This window comes from Acomys minous (assembly GCF_964271855.1).
Source record: "Acomys minous genome assembly, chromosome: 11".
Classification (NCBI taxonomy): domain Eukaryota; kingdom Metazoa; phylum Chordata; class Mammalia; order Rodentia; family Muridae; genus Acomys; species Acomys minous.
Window position 1 is genome coordinate 56,745,330 of NC_140492.1, and position 18,493 is coordinate 56,763,822.

Consider the following 18,493-nt stretch of genomic DNA (forward strand, 5'->3'; position numbering starts at 1 on the left):
AAAAGGGAGCTTCCCAGAAAAAGGAAGGTCCTGCCCCACAGAACCAGCCCAGAGAGTGACGGGGCAGGACGGCCAGCCCCGCCTATTACTTCATGTCTTTCTTCAGCAAGTTACTGATGAAATCCTTGGCATCATCGGAGATCTCATCGAATGCTTCATCATCAAAATCCCAGGTGGCTGAGGTGACGTTGGCTAAGGTCTCGTTATCATTGTCACCCATGAAGGGGGAGAGTCCGCTGACCCTGGGGGAGAAGAAGAAGAACAAAGGAGAGTTGAGGTGACATGGGTGCACGAGCTGAGGTCAAAGGTGGGGGCTCTGCCCTGCACTCTGAAGCACACGCCATGTGGCTCTTGCACCTGCCTTCCCTCCACCCCCCAAGAAGAAATGCGCAGGCTTCTGGACCTCTCCTCATTCACTCAAGCACTGCACTCAGGGGTGTCTCCAGCTTTTCCATCAGCCGCCTTCGAGGCTGAGGAGGGAGACTTGATTCATCCGCAGACTTCCACTACACACAAAATAGAGCTGAGGAACCCTCCATTTTCCCTCCATCCCAAACCTCAAGCTGGCCCTCACCCCTCACAGAACCTTCAGCAAATCCCTCCCCCCCCCCCCAGTTTGCGATATACTCTTCTTTTGTCTTCTTTCTACATCTCCAGCTTGGGGGTTGGGGGAGCTACCATACAGGGATGGCTCATCAAATGTGAGCCAAATAAATGTGAGGGCTTTTAACCAGAGAGGAAGCATAGGCCGCCTGAGGCATCTATGTCACGCCAGAACACAGGCTATGTGGCAGAGGACAGAATGCAGCCTCTTTATAAGCCGAGTGACCATGGGTACTACCCTCTGTACCACTTCTTCTTCATGCTGAAAAATAGTAGGGTCCCTGTCCCCTCCTCTTCATCACCAGCAGGCATGGAGCGCACTTTACCACCTGCAGTGTAAAGACCTGAAATAGACGAACTCATCCAATCTTAACATTGCCCCAGAACCCAGGTAATTTTTCCCTCTTCATTATATGGAGACGGCAAGTGAGGCACAGCATTTGTTAGGTAACCTGCCCAAGGGTTCCCAGACATGGAGATGTGAAACCAGGAGCCTGGATCCCCAGGCCAACCCTTTACTGTTGCTGCATGCTCTTTATTATATTGCAGATTAAGAAAGGCCTATGTATTGCACCAGCACACAGCACAGTCTGTGGTTAGGGTTCATCTGGCACCATGTACATCATACTGTTCTTCTAGATAACCTCTACTGTCTCCCAGGAGCCTAAGCCAAACACAATGTGGAGGGCAGAGATCTCGAAGTCAGAAGAGATGGAAGTCACCATCCTCCCTTGTGAATTCTACACTCCTCTTCCTCCTCCTCCTTCTTCTTCTTCATGCCAGCAGTACCCTCACCTTGCATGCCGAAACAAAGGCTGACTCTATGGATCTACGGCCTGTGTGTGCAGCTGCCTGGAGTCCTACCCTCAGATGTACCCCAAGCCTAGCAGTAACACTCTGCTGCCACCATCTTGAAATTGTTAATAATGCTTCAACAAATAGCTCTACCTCTTCGGTCTGAAAATCAGATACTTAGCCCCCCTCCAGATCCTGCCTGAACCTCATGGAATACATCTAAGGCCCTCTTAAGTCAGGGTCGTATGAACATCCTTCTTCCAAATCCTTATTAATTCATCTTAAACAACAATGCACTGACAGATGCTGGGCTTGTTTCCAGCTTATGAAATCTGCTTGTACCCAAACACCGTGCTTGAACAACACCCACTTGAAACCCTGGGAGAAGGCCGAATGCAAGTACAAAGAGAGGAGAGATGGTGAGTGAGAATTTTCTCACTCTAGTTAACATACTTGTGGTTTTGAGTGATACTAAACTACTGTAGATGGCTTTTTTGTTTGTCTGTTTTCTGAGATAGTGTAGCCCTGGCTGCCCTGGAACTCACTCTGTAGACCAGGGTGGCTTTGAACTCAGAGATCTGCCTGCTCTGCCTCCCAAGTGTGGGGATTAAAGGTGTGTGCCACCATGCCCAGCACATAGATGGCTTTTCTTAAAGCAAGATGCTGACTTAAGACCACGAGAGCAATCTCAGTCAATTTTGGATATGGTACCCAAGGGGCCTGGTAGAAGGCTACCAGTCCTTGCGTTTACCCTGTTCTGTGCTACTCCATCTTACCATCACAGTGACTAAGCTGGGTTTCCTAGGGATCTCCCAGCTCCCCCCACCTCTGTGATGTGTGTGGCCTACGCAAGCTCCACCAAGACGCAGCCTGTCTTTGCCTGTGGGCTCCTGCTTTTGCTTGTCTTTGCGTTTTCTATTTGAAGCAAGGAAGGGGTGATTCAAGGCAAGGGGAGTCCTGCTATGCTCCAAAAGACATCAAGAAAAGCAAACAGCCATGCTGAGGAATGCCGAAAGGGCCCCCTTTGCATGCCTCCTTTCCTAATTAGGACTTGGAATCCTGCAAAGATGGGTCTTAATCGCCGTCCACGTTGCAGGCAGGGGGAGCCCCAGGCTCTGGCCTTGGCATTGCTCCTTCCTGGCAGCACATCCATCTGAAACACTCTGTCCTGCCCAGGTCTCCACTCGCCTGAGTTCCCCTTGAATTCAAAACTTACAAAACGGGTACATATAGCATGATGGCCAAGGTAGAGTTTGAGTATTTTAGTAATGCTTGTGGTTTTGGTTGCATTTCTGCCTCAGTATGTAGTATAGTGCAGGCTGGCCTTGGGTTCATGATTCTCCTGCCTCTGCTGTCCAGGAGTCTGTATAACTATGCTTAGTTTGGGATTTCAGTTTTTCCCTTGTTTTGGACTTTATTGCTAGAATTTGCATAAAGGGTCACATGTCTTTTTAATCTCAAAATAAAATAACCTATTAACCAGTTAGCAAATACGCTAATGCTATATGGCACGCCCACCTCCAGTGCTATCTAGTTTTAAATCAAAGGACTTACCTACTTTTCATAAAACTGCTATCTGTCTGGGCAAGTTCTTGGACACATGTCTGCTATGTGTGACATTCGTTCTCACATCTGAATCATGAAGCTTACCCTCCAGGGTGTTTTACTTTCTTAATACTTTTCCATTGCTGGGCATCAAACCTAGGGCCTAAAGCATGTTAAACCAGGATTCTTCCACTGTGCTAGATCCCCCAGCCCTAACTGCCTAATTCTTACTTGTTTTATATAGACGAGTGCTTGCTTGAGTGCCTGTCTGTGCAGCCTGAGGAGGATAGGGGCGGGCATCCGGTCTCCTAGAATTGGAGTTACAGAGGGTTGTGAGCCACCATGTAGGTGCTGGAAACCAAACCTGAGTCTTCTGCAAGAACAGCAAGTGCTCTTAAGTGCTGAGTGCCATAATGGCTTAATTTTTTTGTTTGTTTGTTTGTTTGTTTCTTTTTTTTTTTTAGACAAGGTTTTTTTCTTTAAGACAAGGTTTCTCTATGTAGGCCTGGATGTTCTGGAACTTGCTCTGTAGGACAAGGCTATCCTCAAACTCAGAGATCTGCCCATCTCTGCCTCGCATGTACTGGAATTAATTCATTAATGCCACCGTGTCTAGCTGCAATCAATTTTTAGTGTCCTCACAGCAGAGCTCCATCAGCAAATCTGGGGCTGGAGGCTGCTTTTCTCTCAGGGTGGACTGTCCAGAGAACAGGGAGCACAGAAATGTCCCTTGGACTACATTTGCTCCATTACTGTCTTTAAAGTCACAGACACGATCTGGCTACATGAGTGGCTAGTTAAGGGACTACTGTGCCTTCTGAGTGCTTCGGAAGATGTAAACTTTATTCCAGCCTAACTGTAGGAATCACCAGAGGACAGTTGGAAAGAGCGGGGCGGATTCATGGGAAGAACCAGGGACTAAGCTGGGGGCTTAATCGTGTTTGCCAGGGTCAGAGTTCCTGGTAGCTAAACCTGAAGGTAGTGGCTGGGGTTGGCAAGGGAGCAGAGAGGCAGGGAATCAGAAGCACTCCTGGGCTCAGCAAAGGGGAGGGCAGCCCAGTCCCAGGCAGGGCAGACACAGGCCTCTCCTCCCTGGAGCATTTCTCTGACTTGTATACAGAAAGAGCTGGTACAGAGGATGGCTCCTGGCTCTTTGGAGCAGGGCAGGAGCTGAGATGGGAGGAATATGTTGCTGAGGCACAGGGAGGACAAGGGCAACAGGGAGGGAAAGGGAACCCGTAATGGCTGCCTTTTCTTTGCAGTAGGGAAGGGAGGCTCAGGAAATGGAGGGGGTTGGGGAGCTGAGGGAAGGAGGACTCAGGAAGGCTGGTGTAGGATTCCCCTCCACAGGTGTGGCCTGGAGTGCCCTACTCTCTTCCTGCCCAGCTAACCTCAGAAGGAGAGCCAAGGAAACCCTCCCTTCAGAAGAGTCACCTTGGAGCTGCCTTGCTTTTCTGTTAGGACTGGAACTGCCGTAATCCCTGAGCTAGATCTGTGAAGAACTGAAACGCCCACGATGAAGTCAGATCCCCCTGCAATGACGTGATGTGGTCGTGCTGTCCAGAGCTCAGGAGGGCCTGCCCTAACACATCATTATCAGGCCAGTGATGTCTAGTAGCATCCACTGTTCTCGAATGGAAGTCAGGAGTGCTTCCTATACAGAGGAGGAAGAGGCCAACATAGGAACTGTCAGATAGATGACCCAGCTCTGAAGAGAGGGATGAGGCGAGGCATAATACGCCACAAGGGCACCCGGGAGCCTCTTCCAGCCACTTCCAGCAGCAGCAGCCCCAGTTCTGCACAGCACGGCTTAAGGGAAGCCATTTTGTTGGCTCCAACTTTTGTTTTTAGCATCATGTGTTCTGATGAGAGCCCCCTAGGCCCAGAGAGGAACTCCCAGATTTGAGCTAGCCCTTAAGGAGCAGTCTAGAAAACTGCTACAGCAATGGCTGCAGCTGTCAGGACTCAGCTGGGTTGAGCCAACTTGCTCCCTCCCTCCCACGCCTCTCTTTACTCCTGACACCTGTACATCAGAGTTATCTTCCTTATTAAAAAAAGAAATCCTTATTTCTTAGTCTTCACTTTAAAAGCAATTACTAAACAATGGAGGGGGGCATAGTATCTTGTTGGAGGCTGGGCTGATGTATTTTGATGCTAATTACTGCTTGCTGTCTCTGTGACCCACCTTTTGATTAACAAAAAGCCATCCCACCTGGGCAGAGCAGAGGAGATAGAGGTGTGGCTAAGGAGAGAGAGAGAGAGAGAGAGAGAGAGGGAGGGAGGGAGGGAGAATTCTGGGGGGAAGAAGAGAGACTGCCATGAGGAAGAAGGAGAAAGACCGGAGGAGGAGGAGAAGGCCGCCATGGGTTAGATGGAGGAGAAGCACATGGCTGGCATGGATGGGGAATTCAGCCCAGATGAAGAACATTAACAAGTATTTGGGATTATGGATGGGAAGTAGCTTGATAGAAACTGGGGGAAAAAAAAAGATAGAAACTGGTAGAAACAGATAACATAGGATGGGGGCAGGTATCACATACCTGCCCTACTATGGGAAGTAGTTTAGAGGATTAATGTCTGCCCTGCCCCAGGTTAACTAAGGCTATTTTAAAATATAACAAGTGTCTGTGTCTTAATTGATTGCTAGCTGGGTATATTGACAATACAGATAATTTATAAACAATAGCATCTAAAAGAAGCAAGCCAAGTTCCAGATTATATTTCCAGTGGAAACGCATAGCATGATCTCACGAAACACATGTGCCAGAAGGCTGTGACTCCACAAACTGGATACCACCTAAGGCCCTGTCATACAGTGGAATATGTTCACACAATGGCTAACTGGATGGCTTGGACAATGAGCCACCCACAGTTGTGTGCAACAGTATGAATTAGCCTCATGGCACTGAGTAAAAAAGCCAGTCATTTCCCTCTGGGTCCTTTCCTGAAATCCAGGAACAGACAGAACTGACTCCTAACTTCAGAGAAAAGAAAAGGATGATGGTGGTCCCAGGGACAGTAAGCATGAGAGGACCCGAGGTCTGCAGAATCCTGGCTGTCTGTCTGTTTGATCCAGTGTGGTACTCAGGGATGTGTTCTTCGTCCAGACTTAGCAAGCAGTGCAGTCACCACCGCAATTCATCCTGGTGTGTCTGGGACTATCCCCGTTTTTGTGCTCAAAGTCCTGTATCCTAGGAAACTATTAGTTCTGGGCAAAATGGAACACTTGGTCACCTGCCCAGACCATGGTAAGTGGCCAACCACGCAGCCTCCATGGCACTGTGCGCTTGAACGTCCATTACAATCAAACCCCTGCCAGGACCCTCTCTACATCTGTGCTGACCCGCCTTTGTGAAAATCAATGGATCAGATGAGCCCCATGCCACAGTAAGGGAGACACACACCCCCGACACACATCCACAGTGCTCTGAGTATTGGGAGCCAGATAAGCAGGGGATGGCCAGAGTGAGCTGACCAAACAAGGCTTCTGCAGGGCCCAGTGTTTCTCTAGGGCCCAGAGACCAAAATGAGATCTGGCTGCCCCGCTAGCCCCAGAAAAGACAGGCTTGAGCTCTGTTCTTCACATAGCCAGGAACAGGGTAAAGGGATCCAGTACAGTCCTGAGTCACTAGCACCTCCTCCTAGGGGTACAGAGAGAGAGACAGAGAAATGCATGGGTTCTTCTTTGACCCAGAGGAGAGCGACCTTAGGCAGAGAAGGCAGTGACCCTGTGGCACAAATGCTTTGAAGCAGGTCTAACTGAAGGAGGCTGTCCTCACAGGCCACGGTGACAGTAAAACTCTGAGGATGTGAAAAGGCCCACCATGCCAAAGCTTTTCCAACAGTGCTTCTTCTTAAACTGACTGGGCATTAAGAGTCACCTTTCGAAGCTGGGCATGGTGGCACACACCTTTAATCCCAGCACTCGGGAGGCAGAGGCAGGCAGATCTCTGAGTTTGAGGCCAGCCTGGTCTACAAAGTGAGTTCAGGACAGCTAAGGCTGTTACACAGAGAAACCCTGTCTGGGGCAAAAAAAAAAAAAAAAAAGTCACTTTTCACCCTGGGGGCTGAAAACCACAAATGTCTTAGATTGTATTCTTTAAGAACCTCATTAAATTAGACAATAAAGATTTTAAATTTTGGTATGTATATGCCAGGCAGTGGTGGTACACACCTCTAATTCCAGCACTTGGGAGGCAGAGGCAGGGGGATCTCTGTGGGTTCAAGGCCAGTTTGGTCTATAGAGAAATTTCTAGGACAGCCAAGGCTACACAGATAAACCCGTCTTAAAAAAATAAAATAACAAACAAATAAAATAGAAGTGTGTGAATGTGTGTATGTGTGAGTGTGTGTGTGTGAATATGAGTGTGTGTGTGAATGTGTGTATGTGTGAGCATGTGTGCAGCTGAATGAACCTGTGTGCATCACATGTGTATAGGTACTCCGTAGAGCTAGAAGAAGGCTTTGGGTCCCCTGGAACTGGGGTTTGGGGCAGTTGGGAGCTGTCTGATATGGGTGCTGGAAACTGAACCTGGATCCTTTGTAAGAATAGTAAGTGCTACTAACCACTGAACCATCTCTCCAGCCTCCTCAAAATTTGTATGAGAAAATATTTAATTTCCCTTTTGTTTATATGACAATATTCATATGTATATATTTTGAAATGAGGTCTCATGTTGCCCAGCCTGGCCATGTAGCTGAGTGTAACCTTGAACTTCTTCTTCTTCTTCTTCTTCTTCTTTTTTTTTTTTTTTTTTTTTTTGAGACAGGGTTTCTCTGTGTAGCTTTGGTTGTCCTAGACTCACTTTGCAGACCAGGCTGGCTTTGAACTGACAGCAATCCACCTGCCTCTGCCTCCTGAGTGCTGGGATTAAAGGCGTGCACCATTATGCCCGGCCCTAACCTTGAACTTTTTAATCTCCTCTCTCCATCTCTCACGTGCTGGGACTGTAAACGTGTGCCACCATATTTGAATGTATTTATGCAGTGATGAGGACCAAACCCAGTGCTCCATGTGTACTGGGCACGCACTCTACTACTAATCTTACAACAATATTTTTAGCAGTGTCATGGGCCACAGCTTTGGGGAGCTTATCCGACAACTGCATGTTGCCACACAAGCTCAAGGGCTGCTCCTGAGACTAATGACTGTGGCCTGACGCTTCGGCACAACCCAACCAAAGTATGTGGGGCTCGGTTACTCCAAATGTAACCTTGGACAAACACTATGGGCTACAGAGCAAGTTCTAGGACAGCCAAGGCTACACAGAGAAGCCTGCCTCAAAAAACCAAAACCAAACAAAATAAATGTGTGCATGAATGTGTGTGTGTGTGTGTGAGTATGTGTGTGTGAGTGTATGTGTTTCAACATGTGAGTGAGTGAGTGTTATAAGCATCACCCAATCCTGTGGCAAAGCTTGCCATCCAAAGTAGTACCACAGAAATTCAAGTATATTATGGGTTGCCAGCACTGGGGTACACTGTTGGCTCCTCCTCTCTCCCGCCAGCATCACTAACTCTAATTACTGTATTGATTTCTGTTGTCTGTTGTTCCCATAAAAGCCTTTCCATTAAAAGTGCCTATTAATCAGTACATGTATTGGAGTGAGAGATGAGGCAGGATTGTGGTGTCCGTCCGAGAAGGATGGGGATCTGTTCTCAGAAGACAGTGAAGATGTGGAAATCCCCATCTGGGCTTCCCTTCACCTCACCTCATAAGGCTGACCAAAGGCCCCATGCAGCCAGCACTAGAGACAGTGAAGCACCCAGCATGGGGATCTTTGTGTGTAAAGTACTATACATGGCTCCGGAAGGGGGATGCAGGCCACTGACTCACTGGAAACCCCAGAGTGGGGTGGGCTGGCAGAGATGGGAATGGAAACTAATCCCCCTTCTTCTTGAAGGGTGTGGTCTCCCATAATGACCCACTTTGACCTCACTATCACATGGCAATTTGAGGACACTCTTGTGGGAGTGTCTCCCCTCCCTACCAAGAACCGTGGGACTCACAGAATATAGCAGATGACTCCGATGCTCCACATGTCTGTGGCGTAGCCAATGGGTTCATAGTTGATCACTTCAGGAGCCACAAACTCTGGGGTCCCAAAGAGGACCTTCAGAGACCCAGCATTCTCTGAAAGCAGAACAAAGAGGGGTCAATTGACAGCACATCACAGAGTTAGCCTGGGGTAGGCCCTGCCTTTGTTTGTGTAATAGGTATAAAGAGGGACTTCACCTTCAGGTGTGCTCCACGCATCGGCACCTGGCCTCCTGTTAATACATTTCCTGGCCTCCAGGAAAGCTGACAAGCTATATACCCTTACCTTAAATGCCCAGAGTTGGGGGGAAGGGACCATTAAAATACCTGTCCCTGAGTGGTCCCTTCATTAATATTTTATAATATGTATATATATGCCTTGACTTTAACAATCTAGTCCTCCATGGTTAAGGGCTGTGACTTGTGCTCAATCATCTCAACTAGACGGTGATGCTAACATTCACTGTATCTGGTGTACTTTGTTATAAGCTCTGGCTTGGGAGCCACATCTGGTCTGGTTCAGTGCATCAGGACACATGTCAAATATTCCAAACAAAGGCCTTGACAGCTTTCACAGCCCGAGGTCCCACTCGCGCTCACACCTAACTCTCCCTGCTGCAGTTTAACCGCCTCCCTGCTCTTTGGTCCCCAGATACTGCTGCTCCTATAATGTCCCTCTATCAAGGAACTGGAACACTTTGTTCCTTGGCTCTGTCACTGCCAGTTCCCAGGGCCAGTGTTTCCCTATTTGTTCCATTTACTGGTGGTTACTGTCCAAAGGAAGGTCCTATGTACTGGCCACTGTCCCTACTCATCCCTGTGGCAGAAGAGAGCAGAACAGGCATATTTTCTCAGAATCGGGGAGGCTTTTGGCCACACTGTGCTGACCGTCAAGCAAGTCTAGGCCTAGGAGGACCTCACACTCTCGCTGTCCTCTGGATGACCAACACAGACCTCACTGGAGGTGTTGGGAGGTTTACCAGGCTCAACTATTTCCTGTAGCTCACAAGGTGGCAAAATAAAGACTAGCTCTGTATTAGTAGATCAGTGTCTGGGAGAGGAGGATGTTGCTCAGAGAGCTGAAGAGGCAGAGGGGATCCAGGGGGCACATGAGACACAGTTGCTGACCACAGAGACTTCAGTGCCTGGAATGAAGTTCTGACCACTCCCTCACACCTTCCTGTTGAAGATATCAGATGCTGGGGGTGGAATAGCAAGGCACTGGTAGCAGAGAGGCTCTAGGACAGCTGAGCTGGGTCCAGGGTCCCCATGTCAGCCTCAGCACTTCACTTGCCCATGGTAGAACTTGCTGGATGACGCTTTGGAGAATCTTGATCTCCTGGCCTACAAATTCCCCATCCTCCTCCAAGTAAGAGTGAACGAAACTGGCTATACATTTTCTTTGAATGTGAAAGTACCATGCGAACTGTAACATAATGCAGACATGCGGAGCTGTCATCAGCAAAATGAATAGTTGCTGCTAATGGTATCACCACCACTGTCGCTGCTGCTGCCGCCGCCACCACCACCATCATCACCATCACCATCATCACCAACACAAGCACCATCATCATCATCACCACCATCACCACCATTATCATCACCATCATCACCACCACCATGACATCACCATCATCACCACCAGCACTCTCCCACTATCAAATATGTAGTTAGGTCCAAGGTGCCTGCTGTATGTGAGTTATTGCGCACTGGCAGCCTAACAACTCGGCGGGCAGGTACTGTTTAGTCCACCTCACAGAAAAGGAATCTGAGGCTTAGAGTGGCATGGCAGTAAGTGGTAGGGGCTGACTTTTAACCCGAGAAGTCTTCCTGGTCTCCGACTCTGGCTCCAGTGCTGTACATTTCCAACACTCTGTGTAGAACACACACAGCCATTGTCACCACGTAGTGACAACAACAGGACAGACGGATGGGCCTTACCTAGTCTTCGTGCCAGACCGAAGTCGATGAGCTTGATCTTGGTGCCTGTCTTGTTGACGCACATGATGTTCTCGGGCTTGAGGTCCAGATGCACAATGCCCTGCTTGTGGATGTACTCCACCCCTTCTGAGATCTGCCTCATGTACTTGATGCACTCTCGCTCCGTCAGCTCGAAGTCCTCGTCAATGATGCGTTCAAACAGCTCGCCCCCTGACACGCTGTGGGGACAGCAGCAGGCATGTCACTGCAGTTGCATCATAGGATTCTAGGGGCCAGGACAGCAGGGTGCCCTGCCAAGGTAGGTGCACACACGGTGCACATGTGTGTGTGTGTGTGTGTATGTGTGTGTGTGTGTGTGTGTGTGTGTGTGCACATGCGCACGCACGCCTGTGCACATGCCAAGTTTCTGCAGCTTTCCAAGCCCCATTCATTCTTCTACACATGCACCTGCTAGGCTACTAGAGGGCTTAGGGAAGCACCTGGAATCTGGGAAGCCCTCAAGCCAGGCATGAACAGAGAAATATGGACAAGATTGCCTTTTCAGAAGGGTGATCCCTAGCGCTCTCTCTCTCTCTCTCTCTGTCTCTCTCTCTCTGTCTCTCTGTCTTTCTCTCTGTCTGTCTCTGTCTGTCTGTCTGTCTGTCTGTCTGTCTGTCTGTCTGTCTCTCTCTCTCTCTCTCTCTCTCTCTCTCTCTCTCTCTCTCACCCCTAAATGCGCCTTTTAGGTACAGGGAACTGACGTGTCAAACATTCACTGTCTTATAGAATGCAAGAATATACTTGCATAGCTGGGAACAGGAAACTGTCTTTGATAATGAGAATCCTGAGTAAAAGTTCTGCAATTGCTTGCATGTACAGCAGTTACAATAAGTCTGCTGACTCTGAGAGTTTGCCATAGCTAACTTGTCTTCCTGGAACACTCTTCTTGCCTTTCTACCTGGTAGACTTTGTGTTCTGGGCATATACAACCATCCACCTCCAGAGCCCACAGCTGAGCATCCACTGTTACCTTCAGGTAGCCAGCAACTTGCCCTGTGCAATGCCTAGCCGTGTTCTTCTCTGATACCCCATCCCAGAACTCCAAACCACTTTCTCTGCTCGCTGCTCAGAGAGTTTAGAGCCTACACCTGTGGTAACCTATGTTGCATCCGGGTATCAGTAAACTTGTTTTCTACGGTGGCCTGTTGGTTCACTTCTGGTTCTATAACTACAAAAGGCAATGACTCTCCTAAAGGAAGTCATCATGGATGGAAAGAGCCATGTGTGATGCAATCTCTGAGTTTTACAAGCTGTGACTCTCTGAGACAGGTAGTCCTTGTCACTGACTGTGACAGAGAGACAGACAGTCCAAGCCTGTGTGCCTCCATCATCCTATGACTCCTCTGGAAAAACCGGGTAGGGTAAAGGTCATTGAGTATCACTGGCCACTAGAAGGAGCTAGAACAGACACGGTAGAACCACTCAGAGAAGAAAGATCCTTCACAGCCAGCAGATGGCGCCTCTTGCCCTGAAGCCTTCATGTGTGCTGATTTCTAGGAAGGCTCTAAGACAAACTCTATTGTTAGACCACAGCCTCAAGTTCTTTATCTGTAAGATACAGATTAAAAACATCACAGCCCAACAGGTTTGCTCTAAAGACTGAGTTAACTCTACAGACAAAGTATGCACAAGGGTACTCACCTGTTAAATATCTTTTCTTTCATTTTAAAGAATCATTTGAGTTTATGGTGAAAATACAAACTTTCAGGGCTAGAGAGATGGCTCAATGGTTAAGAGCACTTGCTGCTCTTCCACAGGATGCAGGTTCAATTCCCAGAACCCACAGGGCATCTAACAACTGTCTGTAAATGTAGCTCCAGGAGATCCAACACCACCACACAGGCATACATGCAGGCAAAACATCAATGCATATAAATAAATAACTTTTAAAATTATATTTATAAATAATATGGATTCTCAGTATCTTTCCTCAGAGATTTGGCTTTGTAGAGTCTTGAGAAGACTCTGAGGGTCACTTGGGACGTGGGAAATCCTGGTTTGCTCACTATCACTCCCGCAAGGAGCTGACACTCCAGTTCTTGGACTAACCCTTCCCTATTTCTACACAAATGGCCCTTCCTCCTGAGGGTCTCTATGCCTTGTCTCTACACTTTCTATACCAGGCCTGTCTTGTCTGGTTGCAGACCCTCACAGCTGCACGAAGCCTGGCTCCTCTCCAGGCTTTCCCTTGGAGCTGCCTGTATCTAGCACAGACAAGGTGCCCCCAATCAGCTGCCTCGAAGTTTAAAATGTTCTGTGAAAGCAGCCATCATTTCAACTTCCCGGGGGCACTTCTGAGCACTGAGTATGGCTGTCTGAGCCATGAAGCTCATACGGCTGCGTTTCTAAAGGCAGGTGACATATTCAGTATTAGTTCACTTAGGCTCAAGTCCATCCAACGATATCTAATTTATTTTTAGTGCATTTCTTTTTTTCTTTTTTTCTTTTTTGGTTTTTCAAGACAGGGTTTCTCTGTGTAGCTTTGGCTGTCCTGGACTCACTTTGTAGACCAGGCTGGCCTCGAATTCACAGTGATCCACCTGCCTCTGCCTCTCAAGTGCTGGGATTAAAGGCATGCGATTTCTGTAGTCACTTCCTGGTATGGAAGGAACTAAACACCAAGTTTCATAGTTCTGTAGGTTTCTCTTCAAAATGGTCAAGGCTTCAGGGAGAAGGTACTGGTTTGCTAAAGGATGCGGTCCACAGACATAAGCCAAAGATGGGGCCAGATGAAACGTGTTTTTAATAAACTGATAGTTAGTGGGTGAATAAATGAATGGATACGATCAGCAACACTACTCATCCCCAGGGACCAAGCTTATCCCCAGAGGTCTGGGCAAGCCTTCCCTGGCAGCCAGAGAGGACAGTGCTATCCAGGGACTTGGTACCCAGCTTCTCTACTCTGTCTCTTGGCAGTCAGTTGGATGCTCTTTTATAAACTTTGCTAACAGTAGAACAAAGGTGATGTCAGCCACCACGGACCCACCCAGCTGACACTTCATATCCTCTTTAGGGCTCAGGGTCCCACCGCCACTTGGACAGTCCCAAGCACTTCCGAAAAGGCAAGGCCTGGTCCAGGCAGGAGCCAGAAGGACCCTTGCTGCTGTACAATTGGGGCTAATCTAGGAATCAGGGACTCTGGAATATATTTCGGTTCGCTCAGTTTCTCCATCGAACAAGAATAGAAAACTGCCCCGTTGACTGTCACCCTTTTCTCTGGTTGCGGCTATGTGCTAGACTAGGTTGGAAAGGATGGACAGGTGGGTATGAGCCCTGGTTCAGTTCCTATCACAGGCCAAGCTGTTACTCCCCAGTGGCGGCTAATCTGGCATCTAGGCCCAGGAGACTTGCTCTGTCCATGGGGGAGGAGTGGGGTGCAGGGATGAAAGCCAGACCAGCTGAAACCTCCTTACATTTCTATTTCTCTGCCTTTTTCCACCCGGCTTGCCAAGTCCCAATTCCAAGCTAAGTATGGTATTCTGCCCACTGGTGCTGCTGCCTGGCCTTACCCAGGCTTGCCTGCAGGCTCTTGTCACCTCACCCCACCCCCGAACTTGCTCAAGGTTTAACTTCTAAAGATAAGACATTTCTCCATGTCCTCAAATACCCACACTGCCTGGACTGAGAAACACACTCTAAAACAAATGTGAAACCTCAGCCCGCAAAGACATCGAGAGCTGTGACAGGGTCACAGACATGGAGTCAATGCTCCTAAAAGGAGGTGGTGGTGAATCTGACCATAAAGAGACTAAGAAAGCTGCTTTCTGAGTCTTTTCTGATTCTACAGAAAGTAAAATTTTATAGCCGAATGGGGAGCCTTGAGATTACTTACTCCAAATACTCTTTAGCTGGTAGTACCTAACCAAAAAATAAAATAAAATAAAATAAAATAAAATAAAATAAAATAAAATAAAAATTCATGTTTCAATAGTAACAGAGCCGGAAGGCAGGCTTCTTGAATATTAGAAAAGACTTGGCTTTTCTGCTTAGAAGTTAAAATGCTCCCAGGATGTGTAAGCGGAAAACACACCAGAATACAGGGAAAAGCCCACTTATCTGTCTTCTGATAGCTGCCTACGACCGAGCACTGAGCCCCATAAGCACTGCCCGACTCAATCCCACAGCATTCACGGGGGATCAAATAAACCCAAGGATTGGCAGAGCCGGGTAACTCATGTGAGGTCAAATCACGAGAGGTGGGGCTTGGATCTGACCTTCTAACCATCTTCTTCTGCCCTAGGAGCACTTCCTGAGAGGAGGGTGCTGTAAGTCACTGTGATGAGGGGTGAGAAGAGGCAACCATCCCATTCTCAGGCCTGGTCCTTCCTGGGGAAGAATGCCTGCCAGAGCAGACAGCTCCTCTTCTCCAAAGAGCTGATTCCAAAGTTCAGGGTGTGCAGCGCGATTCTAAAGTACCTTGAAGACCCTCGAGTGACCATGCCCTCTCATCCTGTGCACCTTCACTTCTAGGACACAAGCTGTGGGGATAGCACAGGTGTCAGTGAGAATATGTGTACACAAGGTTGCAAGCAATGTCTGCAAAGGCAAAGGAGGTGTGAAACCCCCTGACCTTTTAACAAAAGCAGATGGTTCAAAGGCACACACCGTGACGTGTGTGTGCCCTGAGGTCCCTCAGAGCTCTGAGGATATAGGACCTGCTATGGTAGCATTTATTAAAAACTTCCCAGTACAGGACAGTGAGTTCAAGTCACACACTGTGATAAAAGCCAGGACAGAAAAAAATGCAAATGTTAATATATGTTTGCAATTTCATAAATAACTTTGTAAGAATACAACAAAACCCAATAAAACTATTTACCTCTGGTGGTGAGTGAGTGAATGGGATTAAGACTCCATTGTGTATCTCCTTATAATTTTAAATGTGATTTTATATATCAAAAAATAAGGTTAGACAAAGGAGACCCATGAAAAATGCAGGAGCTTGTGAAGGACACCTGCCTTACTGATGCATGCGCGCGCGCGCGCGCGCACACACACACACACACACACACACACACACACACACACACACGAGGGAGGTGGAGGTCTGGAATATAGAGGAAACACAGTGGATTCTAGGACCGCCTTGCTTACAGGTCAGCTGACCCACCTCCTGTCTCTGTATAAGCCAGCAGAGGAACTGCTACTCTTGCAAGTGAGCTATGAGAACAGGTCAACAAGGGAAGGACGGGTGTGGGGCGGTAAGAAGCATTGATGGGCTGGAGAAGGGCTGCACTCTAGCATTCTCAACCCCCAAATCTGGACTCCCTCCTCTTGGTTAAGGAAGGCGGAGGGCTGCCCTGTTCCTTCCTTCATTCCTTCCTTCCTTCCTTCTTTCCTTCCTTCTTTCCTTCCCATCTTACACCACCTCCAAGTGAGACTGGCCCTGGTAAAAGCAAGGAACCTGTGACAGCTGAGCTCTTTCACAGTGAAACCAAAGGACAAACATGGCAGGGATGCCGAGGCCGCTCGGTGGGTGAAGGCCAGTTCTGGTTCCCACTGGTCAGCCATGGTCAGGGGGCTGGTATCTTGGCCCCTCATACCTTGTGTGGTGGAGGTGGCTGGGCTGGGACAGGGGGAGGGCACAGGTTAGGGGCTCTCAGGCTGCAGGGCCACTCACATCTCCAGAACCATGACTATGTTGGCCTTGTCCTCGAAGGCATCCACACACTGGACCAGCTTGGGGTGGTGAAGGCAGTTCATGATGCCGATCTCCTGCCGAATGTTCTCCTTCTCCTTGGCAGAATAGGCCTTGAAGAATTTCCCTGCCCAGACTTTTCCAGTTTTCTTTTCCACAAGGCGGAAGACTTGTCCAAACTTTCCACTGTCAATGAAAGAGGAGAAAAGCCAAGTTTTGAGCCAAGTTCTCTTCTAAGCTGGGGGTGGCAGACTATAGCCCGTGGAGGCAGATCTGGCCTTACTCTTTTTATAGTAGAGGCTTACTGGAACTCAGCCACACACCTGTTCACTTACATATTGTCCACAGCCACACAGCTGAGTAGTCGTGACACAGATGTATGGCTCACAGAGCTAAAATAGAGACTATGTGGCCCTTTATTGGGGGAAAAATGCCGATCACTGCTCTTACCTAACTAAGAACATTTCTATTTAATTTTTTTTTTCAAGACAGGGTTTCTCTATGTAGCCTTGGCTGTCCTGGACTTGCTTTGTAGACCAGGCTGGCCTCGAACTCACAGCGATCCACCTGCCTCTACCTCCTGAATGCTGGGATTACAAGCATGTGCCACCATGCCTGGCTCATTTCTATTTAATTTTATGGGCAGACTTCTTCCCTTCCCTGTTCAGGGCTCCTGAAGATGGGCTGAAGTCCCCCTTCCAATCCTTTCTAGCTCTGGCAGTGGAGGAAGAACCAACTGCCTTGGTTAGGAGCAGGGGCTCTTTTTATTCTACCAGGATGACTCCCTCCCTAGAGGTGATAAGAGGCCTACATTGTGCCCTTGGTTCCCCCAAACCGCCAGAAATAAAAGATGAGACATATTGTCTTTTTTCATGTGTGTGTGTGTGTGTGTGTGTGTGTGTATCCCAGAGCATCCTCAAACTCACTATGTCCCTAATGATGACCCTGACTTTGAACTTCTGATCTGCCTGTCTTCGCCTCTTGAGTGCTAGGATTACAGGCATGTGCCACCACACCTGGTTTATGCAGTGCTGGGGGTAGAATCCAGGGCCTCATGCATGTTAGGCAAACACTCTGCCAAATGAGCTACACCTCTTCAGCCCACCACTCCCTTTATTTCTCTTTTTATACTCTTCCAGAGATTGGGAGTGGGGGGGGGGATGCACAGCCTGTCGGTGTCTGAGCACTGGTGTTTTTTATGTCCTAGGGAGGGAGGAGCCAGCCAATGGCAGCACAGGGCAAGTTCATCTAGGGACTGTGAGGTCCACTGGGCATGCTTGTGCATCTCCAAAGCTGGTGCTGCTTGTCAGGCCCGGCTACTTCAGATCCAATGCAAGGGATGCTAAAGAGAATTGATTCAGATCTGTTCTTTTTGTTTGAGTGCTAGCCTGTGAGCAGAAGCATAGAAGGCCTTGCCTAAGGCTCCTACAGAGATGGGGCTGTACAGAATCACAGCTCCAGAGAAGGCTCTCTGGTGAGAGATGTGCTTGTGAGGCAGCCACCCCCGACCCCTAGTCTGTAGACTCAGGCTGGAAGGAAGCTGTGTCTAGCTGAGCACAGGAATTGATGCTTAGGTGAACGTGGGTCCTGCATCACCCTCACCCTGGGGCCCCGAGGCAGTTCTGAACTCCACTTACGATCCGAGTCGCTCTTCGATGTCATACACATCAGATACTTTCTGCTCAGTGTTGACCGTCACTGTCCGGTAATCGACCTCAGGTTCCTTTTCATCTGCAGGGCACAGGTCAGGATGAGTGTGAACCACCATCAGATTCCTCTTTGTCAGCCCCTCCATCCCAAGAGCCTGTCCCAAAGACATCTGGTCTCACTCACCATCATCTGACACTTCCACTTCGTCCTTTGGCTCTGGAGGAGACAAGGAGGGCAGAAAGGAC

General features: G+C 48.5%; 1 protein-coding gene across 6 annotated transcripts in view; it reads right to left on the bottom strand.

Annotated features, from left to right (window-relative positions):
• The window catches only part of MYLK (myosin light chain kinase), a 247,120-nt gene that overhangs the window by 14,790 nt on the left and 213,837 nt on the right, over nt 1-18,493 (bottom strand). For all 6 annotated transcript variants that reach the window (XM_084802385.1, XM_084802386.1, XM_084802387.1 and 3 more), the window contains 6 exons: nt 18,432-18,464; nt 18,236-18,329; nt 16,581-16,784; nt 10,922-11,139; nt 8,953-9,076; nt 90-242 (listed from right to left, as the gene is read on the bottom strand). In XM_084802385.1, the coding sequence (XP_084658511.1) occupies nt 90-242; nt 8,953-9,076; nt 10,922-11,139; nt 16,581-16,784; nt 18,236-18,329; nt 18,432-18,464 (826 nt within the window). The remainder of the gene's footprint in view (nt 1-89; nt 243-8,952; nt 9,077-10,921; nt 11,140-16,580; nt 16,785-18,235; nt 18,330-18,431; nt 18,465-18,493) is intronic.